This window comes from Zalophus californianus, chromosome 13 (assembly GCF_009762305.2).
Source record: "Zalophus californianus isolate mZalCal1 chromosome 13, mZalCal1.pri.v2, whole genome shotgun sequence".
Classification (NCBI taxonomy): Eukaryota; Metazoa; Chordata; class Mammalia; order Carnivora; family Otariidae; genus Zalophus; species Zalophus californianus.
The window spans coordinates 62,729,725-62,755,248 of record NC_045607.1 but is presented as its reverse complement, the minus strand read 5'-3'; the positions used below and the strand labels follow the sequence as shown (position 1 = coordinate 62,755,248).

Below are 25,524 nucleotides of genomic sequence, written 5' to 3'. Positions count from 1 at the left end.
AATTAAATTCATTCATTTAGGGAAATAAATTTCTTACCACTAATAAAATCTAACAACCAAAGGCTACTACATCTCAGGCAGTTGGGAAGAGGAAAAATACTCCCATACACGTTCGGCAGGGGGTGCGGTGGTGGTTTTTGGTGTTTTCTAGGGGTTAATGTTTCCCTTTTGTATAAGAATCTCATCTCTGATCAGCAAATCTGAGTTAATATTTGACTAGCTAATTGAATTATTAATTATAAAGGGTTTCAGATTTGTTAAATAAATAAATTAAACTGGTAAATCAGGAACTTGGCTGTTGCATTTTAGGAACCTCTGAAATTTAACCTAAGAGCAGACATGAAAATAACTGCCCAAAACAGCTTGAAATAAGAGAACCATCAGGAACCCAGGAGGTTCTGAAGCACATGATTTCCCCACACTCCTTTTCAAAAAAGAAGGATATATTTTACTGGATTCCATTAGAGTCTATTGTGCAGTAGCAGCTGCCTTGGACTTCTCTGATGTGGAAAAATCCTCCTTGATTATTTGAGCAGTAAGTCATTTTCTTCTTCTCCAACTGAAAACACTGCTTTAAATAAAATCTTTAATCCAGAAAGGATGCCAACACTTCCAAACTTAAGAATTCTGTATTTCTACAAGCTTGGGGGCTGGGCGGCCTTCCCTGTCTCTCCCTCCCCAAACTGCTGCATCTAGTTCCCCCATCCTTCAGAATGAACAAGGACATGTGGTGATAGCAGTGTGGACAACGGTGAGAGAAGAAACATCACACACAGGGGGACAGACAGAGAAGGGAGGACTGAAAAACACAGAGAGGGAAAATGGGCAAGAAAGGGTCCGGGAGTCAGAGAAGAACTTTGCCCAGGTGCAATCAAAAGTTCTTTCATCCTTTCTCGACCTTTCCGGTTTGGTCTCCAACTCCCGGACATTCACAGATATTTCCTGGTGTCACACTGGCGAACTAAGAAACAATGAGGGGTAGGAAGCATCATGGAGTAGATGGAACCTGGGTGTTAGCTGGCCCTTTGTTATTAACTCATCTCCAGCCTTCCATAAGCACCACATTGTAGATCTCAAGGTCTCTCTACAAAGCCTTTGGGCAGGAGAGGGGTGAGGCAAAGGAGGCAACGTGGTCACATAGGATGAACCCTTCCCAGGCTTCCCAGACACCTTGTGGTTAAAGAGGATAACAAGGAGGCATTCCAGTGGCTACCTCAGCATGAGGAAGCCCCAGAGGAAAAACAGAAAGGGGACTTTTACTGTCAGTCACCTGGTATCCTTTCCCTGGGCAAACGGGAGCTTCAGTGTTTCCTTTCTGATGCTAAAGAATAATTCTAGTTCTAAACTAACCCTTCCTTAGAAAATTAAAAATTTCAGGGCACCAGGGTGGCTCAGGCTTAAGGTTAAGCGTCTGCCTTTGGCTCAGGTCATGATCCCAGGGTCCTGGGATCGAGTCCCATGTTGGGCTCCCTGCTCTGCAGGGAGCCTGCTTCTCCCTCTCCCACTCCCTCTGCTTGTGTTCCCTCTCTGTCTCTCTGTCAAATAAATAAATAAAATCATTAAAAAAAAAAGAAGAAGAAAGAAAATGAAAGAATTCAAAACTACTAGAAAACCCAAGTGAAAAAAACCAAGTTGGTGTGTCAGGGACTGTATCTATCTTAGTTATGACCTGATTTAACTCTGGACTGGCACACATAGTACCTTTTTTTTTTTTTTTAAGATTTTATTTATTTGAGAGAGAATGAGAGAAAGACAGCACATGAGGCAGGGGAGTGTCAGAGGGAGAAGCAGGCTCCCTGCTCAGCAGGGAGCCCGATGTGGGACTCGATCCTGGGACTCCAGGACCATGACCTGAGCCGAAGACAGTCGCTTAACCAACTGAGCCACCCAGGCGCCCCACATGGTACCTTGTATATGACCAGTATTGAATAATTAATTAATGAATGTCCTCTTTTTCAAAATTCTTTGAAAATCAGTTTGCCCAACTAAGTGAAAGTCCTGGGAAAACACACCTGTGGAATCAGGATAAATAAACAGGAGAAGGAGGAAGAAAATGTTCTTTTTTTTTCCCTCCTTTTTTTGAAAGGGAAGTGAAACAGTTTTTAGATTCTTCATTGCAAAATACAGGCAACCACCCATAAATAATCTAGTTTTAATAAGACCAGAAATGGACTGAGATTGGGCCACCATCTACTGTACCCCACTTACTTGGGCAGCCAGAACGAGCCTGGCACCCTTTTCTCTTAACTCTCCTGGGATGGCTAGTCACTTTTGTCCTGCTCCCAACCCCTACCCATTGTCCCCTCTAAGAACTCCATGTGTAATCAAACCATACTGGCTCATAGTTTGAATCATCTAAAAAATGACTAAGGCTTTTTATTCCCAAATGGCCACTCCCTGATATACATGAGTTGCTGTGTCATTTCTTTGAGGATAAATGAGGGGGTACAAGTCAGTCTGGAAAATCTGTGAAGTCCCAGAAATGGAGGTGGAATGGGGCCGAGTCTGGTAAATATCTAAGTTCCTGTCTTGTTTTGTTTCACTGTGAAATTGGCAGGATTTTCATCCAGAGGGAACCAGGGAACAGTGTAGCTGCCCCTTAGCTCCCAGTGCTCAGGGGTGTCCCTGCTAACCACTCTCCGCCCTATGTGCCATATGTAGATCCGGGGGAGCTAGCAGGGGCATGGGCAGGACATGTCTGCAGTCAGAAGATGTCGGCAGTCGGAGAGTTTCTACAGTGGCCAGGCCCACACTCACACCCTATACTTCTCAGGCCTTCGCAGACAGACATGGAAACCATCAGTTGTTTATTTTATTTTATTTATTTTTTTTTTTATTTCAGAGAGAGAGAGAATGAGAGACAAAGCACGAGGGGGAAGGGGGTCAGAGGGAGAAGCAGACTCCCCGCCGAGCAGGGAGCCCGATGCGGGACTCGATCCCGGGACTCCAGGATCATGACCTGAGCCGAAGGCAGTCGCTTAACCAACTGAGCCACCCAGGCGCCCGAAACCATCAGTTGTTTAGAGTGAGTTGCTGATGTCATAGCATGGTTTAAAACACACAAAAAGTAAAAGCTCCAAAAAATACTGACTGTTCTCTCTCTTCCCTTAGTCCTATAATTTGTTTACTGAATTGACAAAAAGCCCCAATTCAGAGGTTTCACTTTTACATGAAAGCTTTTCTCAGTGCTCTAGCAAATAGCATCCATATTCTTGATCCCACTGCATCATTCAGCCTCCAAGTGCTCTCCTCCCCTCCAGAAGGAAGACCTGGAAGGACAAGGCCAAGGCTCATCACTGGGTGGCTCTGCAGAAGGCTGAGCGACTTCCTCTCTCCTGTGTTTGGATCTCTGCCCTTGACTTCCTGCAAAGGCGTTGGCCATTCCACAAGGTAGCCCCAGGGCTCACTGCACTTGGAAATGCCTTCCTCTGTGTGAGTGGGACTGGTTAATCAATTGATCCTACTAAACGACATTCTTCATATCCACATTGGATGTTTGTATTGGCCTGTTCTCTGCCAAGCCCGCCTGTGGAGGGCCATGAGAATGTGCAAGGAAAGCCATTTTATTTGGGTGCTTGTGTTATCCAATTTGACCTCCTTTCCACAGTTCAGCTTATGAGACCTCAGCAGGAATTTGTAAGCATGCTTACACAAGACTCTGTGTATATGAGTATATGTTTTTTTTCCCTTCTAATATAACAACAGAACAGCTACCTCCTGATGTTAAGAATTTGGCATATACTTACAACTTGCGCTCTGATTTTTGGCCTGACTTCCTTTTGGAAATGGTGAAATTAGAGAAAGTGAAAGTGTGTGTGGGGGAGTTCTTGTCTGAGGAACAAACTGCGTGGGCGCAGGCAGTGAGGGCAAGTGCTTACCACCTGGTGTGAATGAGTCATGCTGTGCTTTACTTCTCCATAAATAGGGAATGACCCTCAGATATCATGGAATCTGTGGAATGCCTGCTAGAACATTTCTCGAACATCACGGAATCCGTGGAATGCCTCCAAGACCGTTTCTTGAACATCAAAGCACAGTCCCTTTTGTTTCTCTATACTTATGAACAGTTTGCCATCAAGTGTGCTTTCTTCTGCTAGAGCAGGGGTCAGAAAACTGCAACCTACAGGCCAACACTGTATCAATCCACTACTGTTTTTATATGACTTGTGAGTTAATTTAAAAGGTTGAAAAAAAATCCACATTATTTCCTGACATATGAACTATGGGACATTCAAATTTCAGTCTCCATAAATAAAGGTTTACTGGAATACAGCCATAAAAAAAAAAGTAAGAACTCCGTGTCTACAGCTCAGTGGAAGTTCTAGCTTACTGTTGCTCATCACCAAAATGAAGACCTCAGAAACACAGTCTTTTTTACCACACTTAGAAGCCTATGTCAGATAACTGCTAGAAGCACTGCCTCTGGGGATTAGTGGAATCAAGACCATTAGCACCTCTGCTGGCCCTTACACAGGCCCCAAGAGCAGTTTGGACCCTGAAGCAGAACCATGAACTCTGCTCCATGTCTTCTTTTGCTGCTTAGAGATGACAATTCTCAATAGGGAATTTACTTATTCAGTAAATATTTTATTAAACATTTATTTATGGGGTGCCTGGGTGGCTCAGTCAGTTAAGTTTCAGCTCGGGTCATGATCTTGGGTTTGTGAGATTGAGCCCCACGTCCAGTTCCACACTGGGCATGGAACCTGCTCAAGATTCTCTCTCTCCCTCTTCCTCTTTTAAAGTAATGTCTACACCCAATGTGGGGCTCGAACTCATGACCCTGAGATTAAGAGTCACATGGTCCAGGACGCCTGTGTGGCTGGTTAAGCATCTGCCTTCTGCTCATGTCATGCATAGGGCTCCCTGCTCCGCGGGAAGCCTGCTTCTCCCTCTCCGTCTCTCTGTCAAATAAATAAATAAAATCTTAAAAAAAAAAAAAGTCACATACTCCACCAACTGAGCCAGCCAGGCACCCCTCAATAAAAATTTTTTGAGCATACAGAAACGAGAACTGTGCCTGGTCACAGCAGGAGTTACAGAACAATTACATGTTGGTCTCTGCCCTTTGTCCGGGCCTAAGACCTGGGATTGTAACATTCCTGTCCTTTCCTTCCTTTGCGCCCAGGAGAATTAGAGAAAAGGGTTCCAGGCTCATTCTGGCTGCCCAGGTAAGTGGGGTACAGTAGGTGGTGGCCCAATCTCAGTCCATTTCCGGTTTTATTAAAACTACAAGATTATTTATGGCTAGTTGCCTGTATTTTATAATGAAGAATCTAAAAACTGGCTGACTTTTACACACTGGGTTTGAGCAAATGTTTTCTCTTAGAACGGTCCAATGAAATGTCTTGGGGACAAGGACTGTAATGGCCAGTTCAAAGAAATCTGCCTCTTGATTATATGTTCCCTAGCTGCTTACAAGAAGGCTTAGAGGGAGAGAGTTGGACCCACTGCCACCCAGTGGTGAGCACCCACCACCTGTCCATACTCACTGTCCTGTGTCCCTCTCCTTTCCCGTCGAAGTAAGCTCGGATGGTGGCCAGCCCAGCATATTCCCCCTGGGCTCCGCTGCAAAGATAAGAAGAGCGTCAGGGCTTTGGGCCTCTTTTTCATTTACTCATTCAATATTCATTGGGCATGGGCGGCATGTTCACCAACATGTGACCCAAGGACACTACCCAACACCATGGAAAGCTCACCAAGGATCACTGCTCCAGCCTATAAGTTCTTGAACAACCACAGAATGGCACTTGGTCTTGGTACTAAATCTCACCCACTGCTACTCAGAGATGGGCCTTTCAAGCCTTGCTTAGGACGATGCACCTAAGAATTCATTTCTATTATAGAAAATTTCAAAATTATACAAAAACAGAAGAATATAAGGAGCTGCCATGTACCTATCACCCAGCTTTAACAATTCTCGGATACGGTCAATCTTTTTCCAACCATATCCCTCACTAGCCCCCTCACTCTGAACTAGATTATTAAGTAGGCTCCATGCCCAACACTGGGCTTAAACTCATAACCCTGAGATCAAGAGTTGCATGCTCTTCGGACTAAGCCAGCCAGGCCCCCTGAACTATGTTATTTTGAGGTAAAAACTCAAGCATCATTATCATTTTATCAATTCAAACTTCAGTGTGTATCTTTAAAAGATAATTATTTTTTAAAATACAGCTACAGGGGCATCTGTGTAGGGCAGTCAGTTGGGCGTCCAACTCTTGGTTTCGGCTCAGGTCTCATCTCAGGGTTGAGATCAAGCCCCACATTGGGCTTCATGCTCAGCATGGAGTCCGCTTGGGTTTCTCTCTCCCTCTCCCTCTGCCCCTCCCCACCACATGTGCATGCGTGCACGTGCTCTCTCACTTTTTCTCTCTAAAATAAAGGAGGGCAGGGGCACCTGGTGGCTCAGTTGTTAAGTGTCTGCCATCGGCTCAGGTCATGATCCCAGGGTCCTGGGATCGAGCCCTGCATTGGGGTCCCTGCTCGGCAGGAAGCCTGCTTCTCCCTCTCCTGCTCCCCCTGCTTGTGTTCCTGCTCTCGCTATCTCTCTGTCAAATAAATAAAACCTTTAAAATATAAAATAAAATAAAGGAGGGCAGACTGATGAATCACTGACCTCTACCTCTGAAACTAATAATACATTATACATTAATTGAAGTTAAATTTAAAAAATAAAAATAAAATAAATCTTTTTAAAATATATATATGTAACTACAATGATTACATCCAAAACCACAATTTCTCAATACCACCACATTTTTAGTCAGTGATCAGATTACCCCCAAAGGAACTATGCACTTTGAATGTGGCAACATTCCCATTAAGTCTCTTGGGTGAGTTTTCCCAGGCCCCACATGCATGTGGCTGCTAGAGGCTGGCCATATATACCCAACTAAGCGGTCCTTGAAGGCACCACTTTTAGAGCACACTTAATGACTAACAGTCCAGTGAGTGACGCTGAGTCAATCATAAACTGTTATTTAACGTTCTCAGTAATCTCTGCAGGAAGGAAAGGGAAGTGAGTAATAGGTTTCTAAACCCCATTCAAAATGCGTATTTCCTCTATTTCGCAAAATTACACCATTCTTTAACTCTGGAGAAGGCCCAGTGGTTTTGGCATTCATCCTTTCTAATCACCCCCATAATATTGAGATCATACTCTAAAAGCACACGGTTTAACAACAAACTAGATAAACTTCTCTTTCTAAACCAAAAGCTACAATTTTGAGTGCTGGAATTTTTTTCGAGAGAACACTAGGATCGAACCAGTTGGATCTGAAATGTTTGCAAACTATTGTGGAGACACTGATATCTGGTGTCAGGAGACAGCAGAAATGAGGACTTAGGAGAGGACAGAGAACAGGGAAGCATCTGGGGGTGAAGGGCTTAGAGTGTGGCTGGAGAAAGAGAAGGAAAATGGTGATTTGCAGAGCAATGAAATAGGGTAGATGAGCGAAGTAACAGTAATAAGTATAAACTGCTCCATTGATTGAGCACTTCCTATTTACCAGGCACGCTGCACAGAATAAGCACAGGGAAACAGTAGCCCTTGTTGTGGTGGCCGCCACCAAGCATTTTTCAACATCCTATTTAATCCTCCCAATACCCCCATGAGGTAGGTACCATTGCCCCCATTTTGCGTGAAAAGAAACTGAGGTCTGAGTATTATATGCCCAAATGGCCAACAGTGGCAGATTTTAGACTTCAGTACAAGTTTGCCTCTCAAGGAGGCTCATCCTTCCCGTGTAAAGCCGTGCTACTCCTCTGAGCATGCTGTGCTCCCCAAAGGAGTCAGAGCTGTGGTTTTCCTTCACAGAACCCTTGTCTGACTGACAGAACGAGGAGGTTTAGCTACACATAAAAGAAGACCTGTCCCTGTAAGACCTGGGGCACGCAGTCCCTTATCGCTTACACTGAGTGAGCTCTGCCTCTGCTCTCTTCTAGGGAGGGAGGCAGACGCCGGTCTCCCATTTTCCAGGTTTTGGAAAAATAGTTGTAGTTCACATGATGTTTTTATTTTGGGAGCAGAAAAATGAATATGCTTCAGCAAATCACCCACATCACTAGCTACTTAGCCTCTCTGTGCCTCTGCATTCTCATCTCTAAAATAGGGATAATAAATTGCACCCATAGGCACTCATAGTATTTTGCTCACTCGTTAATACAATCCTATACATGCACTGTACATGGAAAAGGATTATAGAGCTCACATTTATTTTGTGTGCCCGTCCTGTCTCAGAGTGTAAGCTCTGAGAGTAGGTCCTAGGTCTCAGAATGTATAGAACAGTACTCTACATGGAGTAGATCTGCAATAACTGCTGAGTAAATTTGTTCAAAATTGAGTTCCCATCTCCAGCCCAGGCAGTCAACATTGTCATCCTTTCCTCCATGGAATGGAGCCTCAACAAATGGCCCGGTGTTTTTCCTCACAACTTCTGCTCATCTTGTTTTGTTGGAAAGCCAAACAAAGTGCTTAGACCAGGAATGAAAGAGTCTGGAACTATGAGCCCGTAATCCAAGAGAAAGGAAATATGCTAAAGCTTTGATAAAAAATGCTGGATGCGGCACCTCGAAAAGTGCAAAAGGTATGTTGTTCTAAAGGCCACATAAGCCTTATTACTGGGGTTCTATTAAAATAAGGGGAATTGTGAGCGCCACCTATTGGTGGAAAAGTATTATGAAAAATAACTGCTTGGCTCCATAACCCCGATTGAGTGTCTATCAGAGAACTACTCATGTGGAGTAGCAGCAAGGATAGTGGTTTTCTGACATCTGAAGTCGTTGGTGGCCTGGACCTGCAGAGCTGGCCATAGAAAGAAGGACACCAGTGGGCAGGGAGCCTCAGCCCCACAGAAGCGCCAAGTGAGCATAGGCTTCAACTGTCTTAGAAAAACAAAGTCCTCCAGTCTTGGCATTTATTCAGACTGCTGAAAGAACTGCTACATATTATACTGCTTAACACAGAATGAGTGAACTCTAGCGATGACTTCCTCCAGAACCCAGACTCACTCTATAGACTAGAAGAAGCTAGAACAAGAGCAATGTGCCACAAGGTGAAAATAAGACGGAGTTGATGGGGTTCCACAGTTTTGTAGTGACTTAACGTAGACTCTATTAGTATCAGTGTAGCATCCTAAGTACAATTTCAGGCAGCTACTCAATGTGAATTTATCTGAAGATGACATAACAGGGCCAGGGTGATAGTTCAGCTCTTTTGCCAAGACAAAACAAGAGTTTAAGGACACAATAAACATCAAAGATGTTTATCACTTTACCTTTACCTCTGCTAAGAACTCTGGGCAAAAAGGTTGAGATTTAGAAATACTACAGCTTAGTTCTACCTGGAAGGGTTACATTTTTAGATCTTTGGAACAAATTTTTATTGGACATTACACAAGATCAATCCCAAGGGACAGTTAGAGACTTGTGCTAGATGTTACAAATACAATAGCAGATGATCTGTCTGTCTGTGATAAGAGGACTTACAGAGGACTGTGAAGAACATGCATGGCCAGTGGTCACAGGTGGAAAGCTGAGCACTTCCTAAGCATAAAACTGAAGATGGATTAAGATTATGAATGAATTGCATCCTGTAAAGAAGGCATTTTGGTCAGTTATTGTGTACATTTATCACTGATCACAGAGTAATCTTTGACCAGTCATGAAAAAAACTCTTCAATCTGCTGAAAGAATATGATGGCTGACTTCACAGACACCATAGAAATTCCGAAGTTGGCTGCTTTGGAATATTTAGAGACAGATTATCATAGCTGCTATTTTTAAAAGAAATATTTCTTCATGGTTTTTATATTTATACATAGAACACATTTTACAAGACTGCAGAATGTTATCATGATTTAAGGTGACCCCCCGTGGTCACCAAAAGTCCTGCTCAATTATGCTGCAGTTGTACTAAGAAAACAGTATTTGTATTCTCTACTAGGATACTGTATTTATACAAATCAAAAGCAGCTAAAAATGTGCCCTCAAGAAAATGATCATGTTATTGATCCTACCATTTTAAAATTTTGGTGCCAGTAATTTAAGATTTATACATTTTTTTAAATTATCAAGTATCTAGATTTACCAGATCTATTCTTATTTTAATTTTCCTCTAGATATTCTTATGGAAATAATTTTATCTTTTTAACCTCATTATTATATTTTGCACACTGATGGCCACATTTAGTGTGTGACTTAAGAAAAGTTCTCTTTTAGGCTGTTTATAAGTCAGTGGGCCTATTCTATTTCTTTTTAAAGATTTATTTATTGGGACACCTGGGTGGCTCAGTCAGTTCAGCATGTGCCTTCAGCTCAGGTCATGATCCAAGAGCCCCACATCAGGCTCCTTGCTCAGCGGGGAGCCTGCTTTTTCTCTCTACCTACAGTTCCCTCTGCTTGTGCTCTGTTTCTCACTCTCTCAAATAAATAAATGAAACTTTAAAAAAAGAAAAAATAAAGATTTATTTGAAAGAGAGAGAGAAAAAGTGGGAGAGGGGAAGAGGGAGAGAATCTCAAGCCTACTTCCCACTGAGCACAGAGCCTGACAACAGGGCTCAATCTCACGACCCTGAGTTCACGACCTGAGCCAAAACCAAAAGTTGGAGGCTTGACCATCTGAGCCACCCAGGCACCCAGGGCCTATTTTATTTTTAATAATAGTTTAATTTCCTGAGAAGTTTCTTTTGGTTAATTATTACATTTAAAAAGACATTCTTCATGAGAAATCATTCTTTTATGAATAAATTGTACATTTAAATATGAAGTGAATTGTTTCCCTTTAACCATCTATATACTAACAACCAGCATCTAGCACATTGTATACATTGCAACATATGGAAGCTAAAATATATATCATTATCCAATAAAACCAAGATTTCTGTAGATATAAACAAGTTTATTTGAAAATTTATATGCAAGGCAAAAAGTAACTAGAATAGCTACACTTTGAAAAAGAAGAAAGTGGGAGGAATCAGTCTATCTGATGCCAAGACTTATTATATACCTATAGGAATCAAGATTGTGTGTTACTGGGGGAGGGACATACACGCAGATCAATGGGTTAGACTATAGAAACCAGAAATCAATTCACATAAATAAACCAAACTGAGTCTTTACAAAGTTGCAAAAGCAGTGCCCTGGAGGAACAACAGCCTTTTCAACAAATAGTGCTGGAGCAGTCAGACACACATAGGTCGACCTAAGACTTTTACCTTTATACAAAAATTATCTCAAAATGGATTATGGATTTAAATGTAAAATATAGAGCTAGAAAACTTTTAGGAATAAACAGAAAAAAGTCTTTGGAATCTAGGACTAAGCAAAGAGTTCTCAGATTTGAAACCAAAAGCACAATTCATAAAAGGAAAATTGATAAATTACACTTCACCATAATTACCTTTGCTCTATGAAAGACCCGTTAAAAGGACAAAAAGGCAAGCTACAGAGTGGGAGAAATATCTGCAAACTACGTATCAAATAAACAGTAAAGACATCAAAGACAGCCCAAGTAGAAAATGGTGCTGTGATGATCCATTACAAGCAGAAAATACTAAGGAAGGGTTGCCTGGGTGGCTCAGTCGGTTAAGCGCCTGCCTTTGGCTCAGGTCATGATCCCAGGGTCCTGAAATCAAATCCCACATCGGGTTCCTTGCCCCATGGGAAGTCTGCTTCTCCCTCTCTCTCTGCCTGCCACTCCCTCTGCTTGTGCACTACCCTCCGCACTCTGTCTGACAAATAAATAATTATTAAAAAAATACTAAGGAAGTCTTCCATTAGGATGCTGGAGATTTGCTGGGTATTCATTGTTGCTGTTTTCATATGTATGTGGGAACACACAGACTTTTAGTCCCCTTACTAGTTAGGGGAATTTCCCATTTTGTGTGAGTCTGGGGGAAAGGCAGGGTCCTAAACCCCCCTATAGAAGCAGGAAGGGACCAGACATTCCCAATCACTACCCATTAACCAAGTGTTGGACACCTGACCCACTCCCAGTCCATAGGATACTCCATTAGCCTGGGACTTCATCAACCTGGAGAGAGTGACCCAAGGAATGGGACAGTCACAGATTTTCCATTGGTAGTGGTGATTCTTCCCCTGAAGTAACCCTGATTTATTCTCTGCTGCCGGCCTCCCTTGGATCTTGCCACCTAATTCATAGGTGGATTTAAGTTTTTATTATATTATTATATTATATATTATAAAATGCATTCATGTGATTTAAGAATTTTTATCAGTAAAACAAGCTACCCCCTCCTATTCTTCTTAGTCTCACTCTCCAGAAGGAAACCCAATTAATGATTTCTTGTGATGTATGTTTTGATGTTGGGCATTTTGATGTCAAACTCCACTGATCCAAGAACTTCTTTATTTTAAAAATACCACCATCAAGTGCTCAGGAAGTGACCAAGTGATCCAAGTGAAATATTAGCTAAGAAACTGACATGGTAAAATGGATCCCAGTAAGATGGTCAAAACAGCTACCGTGTCAAAATGACCCACTTCAATCCATGGCAATGTAATAAGACATTCCCAGGGAAATAAGGTAAAAAAAAAAAAGGCACTGATTCCTATCTTATGAATGGAATAAACAGGATTAACTGACATTTTTCCAATACACATATGTTGGAAGCAATAGGATTTTAATCAGTCTAATGCTGTTGCTTACCTCAAGTACCCAAAAACTGTCTGGATCTCCTTTCCAATGAGCATATAATAAAAACCTTTCAACATATTCTGGAATGTTCTTACCAATCTGTATCTAATTTGACATAAACTGAATTCTATACTTAACCTTCAATTTATGGTCAAAAACATCTGAATAGATCCAGCTGTTCTAACCATTCTGACATCCGAAGAGTACCTTAAAGCAGTGGTTCTCAAACTGAAGTTCCCAAACAAAGCATTAGCATCACCTGGAAACCTGACAGAAATACAAGTTCTCAAGCACTGAATCAGAAAATCCTGTAGGGGAACGCTTGGGTGGCTCAGTGGGTTAAGCATCTGCCTTCGGCTTAGGTCATGATCCCAGGATCCTGGGATCGAGCCTGGTATTGGGCTCCTTGCTCAGCAGGAAGCCTGCTTCTCCCTCTGCCTGCCGCTCCCCCTGCTTGTGCTCTTCTCTCCCTCTGACAAATAAAATCTTAAAAAAAAAAAATCTTGTGGGTGTGACCAAGTGTGAGAACCACTGCTCCAAGCCTTACAGACTGCAAAATCAAAACATACTTTTGAGAGTTAAGGAAATTGGGGAAGGGGAGGTCTTCTCACTGCGTTCAATGTCCCCAAAGACGGCTCTCTTCATCCTTCACCCTTCTTTCTCTTCTTCCTGGCATTCTGAGTGCTTCTTTGGGAAATCAGTCTCTAACTAGAGGAGGGTCTCTGCTGTCTGGCGTCCCAGCACTGTCTGAGAGGTGGATTGTGGAGCTGCACCAGGCTCCATAGGAAAGCATTATCAGAGGTTACCAATGATAGGAGTCATGTTAGAGCCAATCAGTGCCATCAATCATGAGCTCAGGAAAGGTGGAGTGGGAGGTAGCAACTATCAGGTGTTTGATTCTCTTTACTGCATCTCCTGATAGGCACATGATGGGCGTGACTTAGTCTTCAAAGGGCACTTTCAAAGTTCAGTCCACTGGAAGATATTAGTCATCTAACTGAACTTTCCTCTTTGGTGTTTGTTTAGGGCAACACACTCTGCAACCCAGTGATGCACATTAGAATCACCTGGGGAGGGTATTAAAAACCGTGATTCCTGAACTCCAACCGCCCCCCCCCCCCCCGGCCCGGAGATTCTGATGCAACTAGTTTGTGGGGTAGGGAGAGCATTAATATTCTTCAGAGGCTCCCCAACTAATTCTAATAAGCAGCCAGGACTGTGAATGCCTGCAACCCCAGTGTTTTTCACAGTATGGTGGCCAAACCAACATATTAACATCATCCAGAAATGTTAGAAATGCAAATACTCAGGCCCCAACCCAGCCTTACTGAATCAGGAACTCTGGCAGTGAAGCTTAGCAATTTAACAAGCCTCCCAGGTGATTCTGCAGTACAATAAAGTTTGAGATCCATAGATTATGCCCTGTTTACACCTTTGTTTAAGAATCTTCCAGGCGGAGATTCTGGGAAAGCAACTGACAGCTCTATCTACATTCATGATCATAGTTTGCTGTTTTTAAAGATGAAAACAACTTCCTTATTCTTATAAGCCAAGGGAGCTAATAATAATCCCGGCTTGTCTTTCACTTTAAATATCTGTGGAAGGTGTTAATTACTGTTTCTGTCTCCCTTAAACATTACATCATAATTCTAACCCAGCAATTCCTGGAGTGTATTTATGAGCTGTTGAATGATTTTAAGAGTGTCACACTGTTATGGGGGAACAAGTCAAAGCAAGCCATGCTAGGCATAGTAGAAAATGGAAAGGTAATGAAATATTTGGGTATTTTTTTCAGCAAACTGGAAATGCTCTCCAGGTTTGTAGATGCAGCAAATAAATATGAGAAATGGGGACAAGTTTCTTGACATTTTTGTTTCAAGTCTTTTAAACACCTTTTTGGAATCTAACGGTCCCAGGAAATAGACCAAGTAAAAGTTTAGCTACATGAATGAAAGATTTCATGCCACAATTGATCATAATAAAATCCTTTATCAACTGTAATTATCGGTCATTCCTCAATTAAACCTCAATCAGATCAGTAACACAGCATTTGCTTTCTTGCTGTGTGGGAGAGAAACCCACATCCTGGCTAAGGAAGAAGCCGTTTGGAGGTCTCACATATTGTGGATGCTAACCTTTCCTTTGAGCTGCTGAATTCCCTTTCAGAAAAAGAATCCACTGAAGAGAAAGGTCCTGTGGCAATGTATATCTAGGCAGGAACTATTAGAGAAAGACCAATAGCCTTCTGTGAGCATAATGTAGATCTCCGCTGGACCGGAAGATAGTATGGAAGGGCCCAGCAGCAAAGATGAGGTGGAGCCGTCAGGGCCACATGCAGAATACTCAGGTTCATGCCTGAAAACTGTTCTCCTACACAGGCATCTTAGAACCAGAGAGTTCTGTTACCAGTCCACTTGGTGTTAAATATCACTCTATTCTGCAGAATTTCGTTCCTTTGCCCTTGGTACAAGACGTTCTCACTTTATGTTTGAGTACTGTGTCACTGCTAAGACTGAGGTAGTATATGGTTTGCCTCCAAACCCAGGGCAAGTGTTGAAGCCGGCTTCATCATGCCATCAGCTGATACAGAAATCCTCTGAGATCAGGAGACCCAGCATAGAAATGAATCTGCAAGCATCTTACATTGTGTTTGTTTCATAATATGCATGTTCCCCACAATAAAATTAACTTCTTTTTATATTATATACTAACATGTATCATGGTTAAAGTTTTTAGTAATCTAAAAAAGCATAAGGACAGGGAAGGGGAAAAATAAAAATAAAAAAATTAAAAAGCCTAAAGACAAAAAGTATTGAAGTTCTACCACCTTGAGATAACTGTCCTTTTCATATACCTTTTACCACCTATACCTCTGCATTGATATATAAATCAGTATGGCCATTCCTCAAAAAATTAAACAGAGTTACCATACATCCAGCAATGTCACATCTGAGTATATACCCAAAAGAATTAAAACCAGGGACTCAGGTATTTGTATACCAATGTTCATAGCAACATTATTCACAACAGCTAAAAGGTGGAAACAACCCAAGTGTCCATCAATGGGCAGAGATAAGCAAAATGTGGTCCACACATACAGGGGAATTATTATTCAGACTTAAAAAGGAAATGTTGACGCATGCTACAACATGGATAAAGACATTATGCTAAGTGAAATACACCAGATACAAAAAGACAAATATTATAAGTTCCACCTACATGACATAACTAGTAGTCGATTTAGTAGCAGCAGAAAATAAAATCACAGTTGCCAGAGACTGGGGTAAGAGAGAAATGAGGAGTTGTTGTTTAATTGATATAGAGCTTTGATCTGGGAAGATAAAAAGTTTCTGGAGACAGATGGTGCTGAAGGTTACAAAACAATGTGAATTCATGCTATTGAACTGTACTCTTAAAAATGGTTAAAATGGTAAATTTTCATGTTAGGTGTATTTTACCACATAATTTAGAATTGCAATAAAATAAAAATTTTAGAGTTGCAAAATATTACTAATGCTACTTCCTAAAAATGTTGCCATATTTATCTTTTAAATATCATATGATAACAAGAAAGGAAAAGAAATTTTAGATGCAAAAATTTTTGGTGACTAGCCTCTAAAACTCTATAGACATACCGACCAACTCCAATTAGGTATAAATGAAAACACCAGGAAATAGTCCCTTGATGATAATTGCGACTGCACCCCATATTTTAGAAGTAATTCTAAATTTCAGTGGCTGACATGATACAGTAAATTCTCCCTCTGTACAGAATATTCAAGAAAACTTGTATTTCTTCTTACAATAAATATGAAGCCTATATCAATACCTTGGATTGGAGTGGTCACTTAGCCAGCAGTAAATCATGATGAACTAACCAATAAATAATCCTGTGGTAGACTAATTATAATACTTAGAATATAGATTATGAGACCTGGATATATAATTCACGTGTGGAGAGATTAGCACAAATAAACCAAGAGGGTTTTAACAAAATAAAAATAAAATCCTTACATAGAGAATATATGGTGCATCCCTTCCTCTTTTTCCCAAACTTTAATAATCTCTGGAAGCATGGTCTATTTTCCCAACAAAAGAGTAGGGCATTTCCTCATCTGTCATAGCAGCCTCTGCTAACAACCAGAAATATCCCTCAATAAGCCTCAACTTTGGGCACAGCTCCTGTCACTTTCAAATTGGCTCTTGGAAATGAGTGTTATATCTGGGAATCTGTGAAGGTGGAGAAGGCATCACTGACAGAAACGACATCCTAATAACCATCTCTTTCCCTCCTACAAAACTGAGATGGAGTACTGAATCTCACTGCCAATCATATGAGTGAGGAGAGCAGGACAGAGAAAGAGCATTATGTATAATAAGAAAAACAACAGAGAAACTTCTACGACAGTCATTCTTACCCTTGCCTTCAAGTTGGAATCACCTGGGAAGTTTTAAAGAAATATTCAAGACTGTGTCTCTTCCCGCACCCCAGTCTTTCCAATCAAGATTATAATTCAATCTGGGATTGTGATCTGGACACCAGAATCTTTTTATAAACTCACCACATGACTCCAATTTCCAGCCAGGGATGGGAACCATTGCTTTAAGGGAAGGCAAGCTTCCTCATCCTTAGGTCAGTCTTTCAGGACCCTGGCTGGGCCCTCAATGAGCTGCAAAAGCTAGTGACTTAGGCAAGATGGCGGAGGAGTAGGAAACCTGGATTTCGTCTGGTCCAGGAATTCAGCTGAATAGGGATCAAACCATTCTGAACACATACGAACTCAACAGGAGATCGAAGATAAGAAGAGTAACAACACTCTGAACAGAAAAGTGACCACTTTCTGGAAGGCAGGACGTGCAGAGAAGTGAATCCGAGGCGATATGGGAGGATAGAAGGCAGGGGAGGGGGCCTCCGTCGGCCGCTTCTGGCAAGTGATAGAGCCGTGGAGCACAAAATCGGACCTTTTAGAAATCGGCTCCGCTGAGGGACGTCGCTCCAGTGGCTAAGCGGGGGGTGGAACCCTCACGGGACAGTGTGGTCTCAGAACCCTTGGGGTCACAGAAAGACCGGGGGTGCCTGAGTGCGGCAGAGCTCCCAGGTATCGGAGCGGGGAAGCCGGCTGCAGAGATGGAGCTGAGGTGCAGGCTCTCAGCTCGGGGTTGCCATAAACTGTGATCAGTGCCACACAGTCAGGCCACTGCTCCTCCAGCAGGGACCCTACAAGCCGCAGAGCCGGGGAGACTCCCCTTCCTCCCCTGGGAGGAGCGGCGCAAGCGCACCGCAGGGATCTGCTGGGTTTGGAGACTCCACACGGGGTAGGGTGCCAGACATAGAAACGCTCGGTCACAGGCCGGGTGAGCACGGAGTGTGGCGGGAGACCGGGGAAACAGGAGTGACTGCTTTTCTCTGGGGGCACACTGAGGAGCGGGGCCCCGAGTTCTCAGCTCCTCCGGGCGGAGACTGAAGGACCATTTTCACCCTGGTCCTCCAAAGCTATACCGAGAGCTTACAGGGAACAAAAGCTCCTGAGAGCAAACCCGAGCAGCTTGCTTAGCCTGGACTCACAAGGGCAGGGCAATTCTGCCTCCAGCAAAGACATTTGGGAACCATGGCAACAGGCCCCTCCCCCAGAAGATCAGCAGGAACAGCCAGCAAGCCAAGACCAAGTTTACCGATCAAGGAGAACGGGAGAACTCCAGCGCTAGGGGAATACTGCACATAGAATTCATGGCTTTTTTACCATAATTCATTAGTTTTTCAAAGTTAATTTTTTAACTGATTTTTTTTTAATTTTTCTTTTTCCCTTTTTCAAACATCTTATCAATCCCTTTTTTTAAAAAAATCATTTTTTATTTTTCATTTTTAGAGTCATATTATTATCCCTTCATAGTAGTTACCCTTATTTTGGCATATATATATATAAGTTGTTCTCTCTTTAAAATTTTGAGATACAATTTCTTCTAACAGATCAAAATATACCCTAAATCACTAGTGTATGGCTTTGTTCTATTCTTCTGCGTGATTACATTCTCTCCCTTTTTTTTTCTTTTTTTTTCTTTTTCTTTTTAAATCTTCTTTCTTTTTAAAAACAACTTATCTTATCAATTCCTTTTATAAAATCTTTTATAATTTTCATCTTTACACTCATCTGCCATCCCTTCATTGTATCAACCCTTATTTTGTACATATATAAGGCTTCCTTTAAAATTTTAGCAGGCACTTTTTTTTAACAGACCAAAATATGCCCAAAAGCTAGTGTGTGGCACTGATCTATGCACTAGCCTGATCATATTTGATGATATTCCATTTTTTTCTGTTTTTGTTTGTTTTTATCTTTTTCTTTTTCCTTTTTTTTTTCTCTTTCTTTCCCTTTCTTGTCCCCTGGTTTCAGGTCTTTTCTGATTTGTATAGAGTATATTTGCTGGAGATGTTGTTAACCTGTTAGCATTCTGTTCTCTCATTCATCTGTTCTCCTCTGGACAAAATGACAAGACAAAAAAAATCACCTCAGCAAAAAGAACAAGAGTAGTACCAACTGCCAGGGACCTACTCAATACTGACATTAGTACGATGTCGGACCTAGAGTTCAGAATCATGACTTTAAAGATACTAGCTGGGCTTGAAAAAAGTGTGGAAGTTATTAGAGAAACCCTTTCTGGAGAAATAAAAGAGCTAAAATCCAACCAAGTAGAAATCAAAAAGGCTATTAATGAGGTGCAATCAAAAATGGGGGCACTAACTGCTAGGATAAATGAGGCAGAAGAGAGAATCAGCGATATAGAAGACCAAATGATGGAAAATAAAGAGGCTGAGAAAAAGAGAGATAAACATCTACAGGATCACGAGGGCAGAATTCGAGAGATAAGCGATAAGATAAGATGAACAACATTAGAATAATTGGGATCCCAGAAGAAGAAGAAAGAGAGAGAGGGGCAGAAGGTATATTGGAGCAAATAATAGCAGAGAAAGTCCCTAATGTGGGGAAGGAAACAGGCATCAAAATCCAGGAGGCACAGAGAACCCCTCTCAAAATCAATAAAAATAGGTCAACACCCCGACATCTAATAGTAAAACTTACGCATCTCAGAGACAAAGAGAAAATCCTGAAAGCAGCTCGGGAGAAGAGATATGTAACCTACAATGGTAGAAACATTAGATTGGCAACAGACCTATCCACAGAGACCTGGCAGGCCAGAAAGGGCTGGCATGATATCTTTAGAGCACTAAACGAGAAAAATATGCAGCCAAGAATACTATATCCAGCTAGGCTCTCATTGAAAATAGAAGGAGAGATAAAAAGCTTCCAGGACAAACAAAAACTAAAGGACTTTGCAAACACAAAACCAGCCCTACAAGAAATATTGAAAGGGGTCCTCTAAGCAAAGAGAGAGCCTAAAAGCAGCATAGATCAGAAAGGAACACAGACAATATACAGTCACAGTCACCTTACAGACAATACAATGGCACTAAATTCATACCTTTCAATAGTTACCCTGAATGTAAATGGGCTAAATGCCCCAATCAAAAGACACAGGCTATCAGATTGGATTAAAAAACAAGACCCATCAATACGCTGTCTGCAAGAGACTCATTTTAGACCCAAAGACACCCCCAGATTGAAATTGAGGGGGTGGAAAATGATTTACCATGCTAATGAACACCAAAAGAAAGCTGGGGTGGCAATCCTTATATCAGACAAATTAGATTTTAAAACAAAGACTGTAATAAGAGATGAAGAAGGACACTCTATCCTACTTAAAGGGTCTATCCAACAAGAAGATCTAACAATTGTAAATATCTATGTCCCGAACATGGGAGCAGCCAATTATATAAGGCAATTAATAACAAAAGCAAAGAAACAACATTGACAACAATACAATAATAGTGGGGGACTTTAACACCCCCCTAACTGAAATGAACAGATCATCTAAGCAAAAGATCAACAAGGAAATGAAGACTTTAGATGAAACACTGGACCAAATGGACTTTACAGATATATTCAGAACATTCCATCCCAAAGCAATGGAATACATATTCTTCTCTAGTGCCCATGGAACATTCTCCAGAATTGATCACATCCTAGGTCACAAATCAGGTCTCAACCAGTACCAAAAGATTGGGATCATTCCCTGCATATTTTCAGACCACAATGCTTTGAAACTAGAACTCAATCACAAGACGGAAGTTGAAAGAACTCAAATACATGGAGGCTAAAGAGCATCCTACTAAAGAATGAATGGGTCAACCAGGAAATTAAAGAAGAATTTTAAAAATTCATGGAAACCAATGAAAATGAAAACACAACTGTTCAAAATCTTTGGGATACAGCAAAGGCAGTCCTGAGAGGAAAGTATATAGCAATACAAGCCTTTCTCAAGAAACAAGAAAGGTCTCAAATACACAACCTAACCCTACACCTAAAGGAGCTGGAGAAAGAACAGCAAATAAAGCCTAAACCCAGCAGGAGAAGAGAAATAATAAAGATCAGAGCAGAAATCAATGAAATAGAAACCAAAAGAACAGTAGAACAGATCAACGAAACTAGGAGCTGGTTCTTTGAAAGAATTAACAAGATTGATAAACCCCTGGCCAGACTGATCAAAAAGAAAAGAGAAATGACCCAAATCAACAAAATCGTGAATGAAAGAGGAGAGATCACAAGCAACACCAAAGAAATACAAACAATTACAAGAACATATTATGAGCAACTCTCTCCCAGCAAACTAGATAACCTGGAAGAAATGGGTATATTCCTAGAGATGTATCAACTACCAAAATTGAACCAGGAAGAAATAGAAAACCTGAACAGACCTATAACCACTAAGGAAATTGAAGCAGTCATCAAAAATCTCCCAACAAACAAGAGCCCAGGGCCAGATGGCTTCCAGGGGAATTCTTTCAGACATTTAAAGAAGAATTAATACCTATTCTCCTGAAACTGTTCCAAAAAATAGAAATGGAAGGGAAACTTCCAAATTCATTTTACGAGGCCACCATTACCTTGATCCCAAAACCAGACAAAGACCCCATCAAAAAGGAGAATTACAGACCAATATCCTTGATGAACATGGATGCAAAAATTCTCACCAAAATACTAGCCAATAGGATCCACCAGTACATTAAAAGGATTATTCACCATGACCAAGTGGGATTTATCCCTGGGCTGCAAGGCTGGTTCAACATCCGCAAATCAATCAACGTGATACAATACATTAACAAAAGAAAGAACAAGAACCATAGGATCCTCTCAAAAGATGCAGAAAAAGCATTTGACAAAGTACAGCATCCTTTCTTGATCAAAACTCTTCAGAGTATAGGGATAGAGGGTACATACCTCAATATAATAAAAGCCATCTATGAAAAACCTACAGCGAATATCATTCTCAGTGGGGAAAAGCTGAGAGCTTTTCCTCTAAGTTCAGGAACGCGGCAGGGATGTCCACTCTCACCACTGCTATTCAACATAGTATTAGAAGTCCTAGCCACAGCAATCAGACAACAAAAAGAAATCAAAGGCATCCAAATCGGCAAAGAAGTCAAACTCTCACTCTTTGCAGATGATATGATACCGTATGTGGAAAACCCAAAAGACTCCACCCCAAAACTGCTAGAACTCATAAAGGAATTCAGTAAAGTGGCAGGCTATAAAATCAATGCACAGAAATCAGTGGCATTCCTATACACCAACAAGACAGAAGAGAGACAAATCAAGGAGTCGATCCCATTTACAATTGCACCCAAAACCATAAGATACCTAGGAATAAATTTAACCAAGAGGCAAAGGATCTGTACCTAGAAAACTATCAAATACTCAGGAAAGAAATTGAAGAAGACACAAAGAAATGGAAAAACGTTCCATGCTCATGGATTGGAAGAACATTGTGAAGATGTCAGTGCTACCTAGAGCAATCTACACATTCAATGCAATCCCCATCAAAATATCATCCACGTTTTTCAAAGAAATGGAACAAATAATCCTAAAATTTGTATGGAACCAGAAGAGACCCCACATAGCCAGAGGAATATTGAAAAAGAAAAGCAAAGCTGGCGGTATCACAATTCTGGACTTCCAGCTCTATTACAAAGCTGTCATCATCAAGACAGTATGGTACTGGCAAAAAAACAGACACATAGATCAATGGAACAGAATAGAGAGCCCAGAAATGGACCCTCAACTCTATGGTCAACTAATCTTCAACAAAGCAGGAAAGAATGTCCAATGGAAAAAAGACAGTCTCTTCAACAAATGGTGTTGGGAAAATTGGGCAGCCATATGCAGAAGAATGAAACTGGACCATTTCCTTACACCACACACAAAAATAGACTCCAAATGGTTGAAAGACCTAAACGTGAGACAGGAGTCCATCAAAATCCTAAAGGAGAACACAGGCAGTAACCTCTTTGACCTCAGCCGCAGCAACTTTTTCCTAGAAACATTGCCAAAGGTAAGGGAAGCCAGGGCAAAAATGAACTATTGGGATTTCATCAAGATAAAAAGCTTTTGCACAGCAGAAGAAACGGTCCACAAAACCAAAAGACAACCGACAGAATGGGAGAAAATATTTGCAAATGACATCTCAGATAAAGGGCTAGTATCCAAAATCTATAAAGAACTTATCAAACTCAACACCCAAAGAACAAATAATCCAATCAAGAAATGGGCAGAAGACATGAACAGACATTTTTCCAAAGAAGACATCCAAATGGCCAACAGACACATGAAAAAGTGCTCAACATTGCTCGGCGTCAGGGAAATCCACATTAAAACCTCAATGAGATACCACCTCACACCCGTCAGAATGGCTAAAATTAACAAGTCAGGAAACGACAGATGTTGGCGGGGATGCGGAGAAAGGGGAACCCTTCTACACTGTTGGTGGGAATGCAAGCTGGTGCAACCCCTCTGGAAAACAGTATGGAGGTTCCTCAAACAGTTGAAAATAGAGCTACCATACGATCCAGCAATTGCACTACTGGGTATTTACCACAAAGATACAAATGTAGGGATCCGAAGGGGTACGTGCACCCCGATGTTTATAGCAGCAATGTCCACAATAGCCAAACTGTGGAAAGAGCCAAGATGTCCATACAGAGGAATGGATAAAGATGTGGTATATATACACAATGGAATATTATGCAGCCATCAAAAGGAATGAGATCTTGCCATTTGCAACGACGTGGATGGAACTGGAGGGTGTTATGCTGAGCGAAATAAGTCAATCAGAGAAAGACATGTATCATATGACCTCACTGATATGAGGAATTCTTAATCTCAGGAAACAAACTGAGGGTTGCTGGAGTGGTGGGGGGTGGGAGGGATTCGGTGGCTGGGTGATAGACATTGGGGAGGGTATGTGCTATGGTGAGCACTGTGAATTTTACAAGACTGATGAATCACAGATCTGTACTTCTGAAACAAATAATGCAATATATGTTAAGCAAAACAGAAGAAGAAGATAGGGGAAGAATGAAGGGGAGTAAGTCGGAGGGGAGACGAACCATGAGAGAGGATAGATTCTGAAAAACAAACTGAGGGTTCTAGAGGGGAGGGGGGTGGGGGGATGGGTTAGCCTGGTGATGGGTATTAAAGAGGGCACATTCTGCATGGAGCACTGGGTGTTATGCACAAACAATGAATCATGGAACACTACATCAAAAACTAATGATGTAATATATGGTGATTAACATAACAATAAAAAATTATTAAAAAAAGCTAATGACTAAAGAGTTAAAATAGTCCTTAACAATTAGTCTCCCATATGACACAGAAGATGTAATCATATTCCAACACCAGAGGGCGAAGTTTCTTCATTTTCAACATTTAATTAAGGTTTATTGCCTCAGATTAGTAATTCACTCAGGTTCCTCTCTTCCTTTAAAAAAAGGGGCAGGGGCTTGATGATGATGTTTTAATGAAGGTATGAAGCCTGACTTTCATGAATGTCATTCCTTCCTATTTATAAAATCAGGGTTTGAGAGGCTACTATTAAAAGAGCCTTGTGTCCTTTCATTTGCCATATGCCCCCCTCCTAAAGGGTTTGTATTTTACAGAATATACTGTTTTTACGAAGTACATGACTTTGCTGTATAGCTTATGTTACCAAACAGGAGGTAGGACTTGATTGTAGCTAAGATCTGATTACTTTCTGTTTCAGAGAGTAAGACAATAAATGTCTCAATTTTAAAATCATTTGATTTTCGGGGTGCCTCGGTGGTACAGTTGGTTAAGCCTCCAACTCTTGATTTTGGCTCAGGTCATGATCTCAAGGTTGTGAGATGGAGCCCCCAGCTGGGCTTCTCGCCTGGCGGGGAGTCTGCTTGAAGATTCTCCCTCTGCCACTTCCGCCTCCCCAAATAAACAAATCTTTAAAAAAAATCATTTGATTTTTGTATCTTTAAGTCTACATTTCTAACAAGCTCCTGGGTGTTGTCAATGCTAAGGCTGCTGGTGGAGAATTACACTTCTTGTGGAGAATCCCCCAGCAGGAATGCAACTCTTTTGAAGATAGTTAAATGTGAATTCATGCTGATAGAAGTGTTTGTCTATCCACCTATCTCTCTTTTCCCATGAAGACAGATCACAAACCCAGTGGATTCCAAATTGGCTATATATCAGAATCATTTGTTTGCTTCTTAAAAATAAGGTTTCTTAGTCCTAACCCCTGGAGATTATGATCAGTAGTCCTAGAGTGGGACACAGACATTTGTATTTTTAACAAGTACCCAAGAAATGTTGCCAGAGCCCTCTGCTTTTAAAAAAAGTCACTGTTTGGGGCACCTGGGTGGCTCAGTCAGTTGTGCATCTGCCTTCAGCTCAGGTCATGATCCCAGGGTCCTGGGATCGAGCCCCGCATCAGGCTCCCTG

General features: G+C 41.4%; 1 protein-coding gene across 2 annotated transcripts in view; it reads right to left on the bottom strand.

Moving 5' to 3' along the window:
* Nucleotides 1-25,524, bottom strand: part of GLDC (glycine decarboxylase) — a 153,418-nt gene that overhangs the window by 24,431 nt on the left and 103,463 nt on the right. For both annotated transcript variants that reach the window (XM_027616322.1, XM_027616323.1), the window contains one exon: nucleotides 5,493-5,568. In XM_027616322.1, the coding sequence (XP_027472123.1) occupies nucleotides 5,493-5,568 (76 nt within the window). The remainder of the gene's footprint in view (nucleotides 1-5,492; nucleotides 5,569-25,524) is intronic.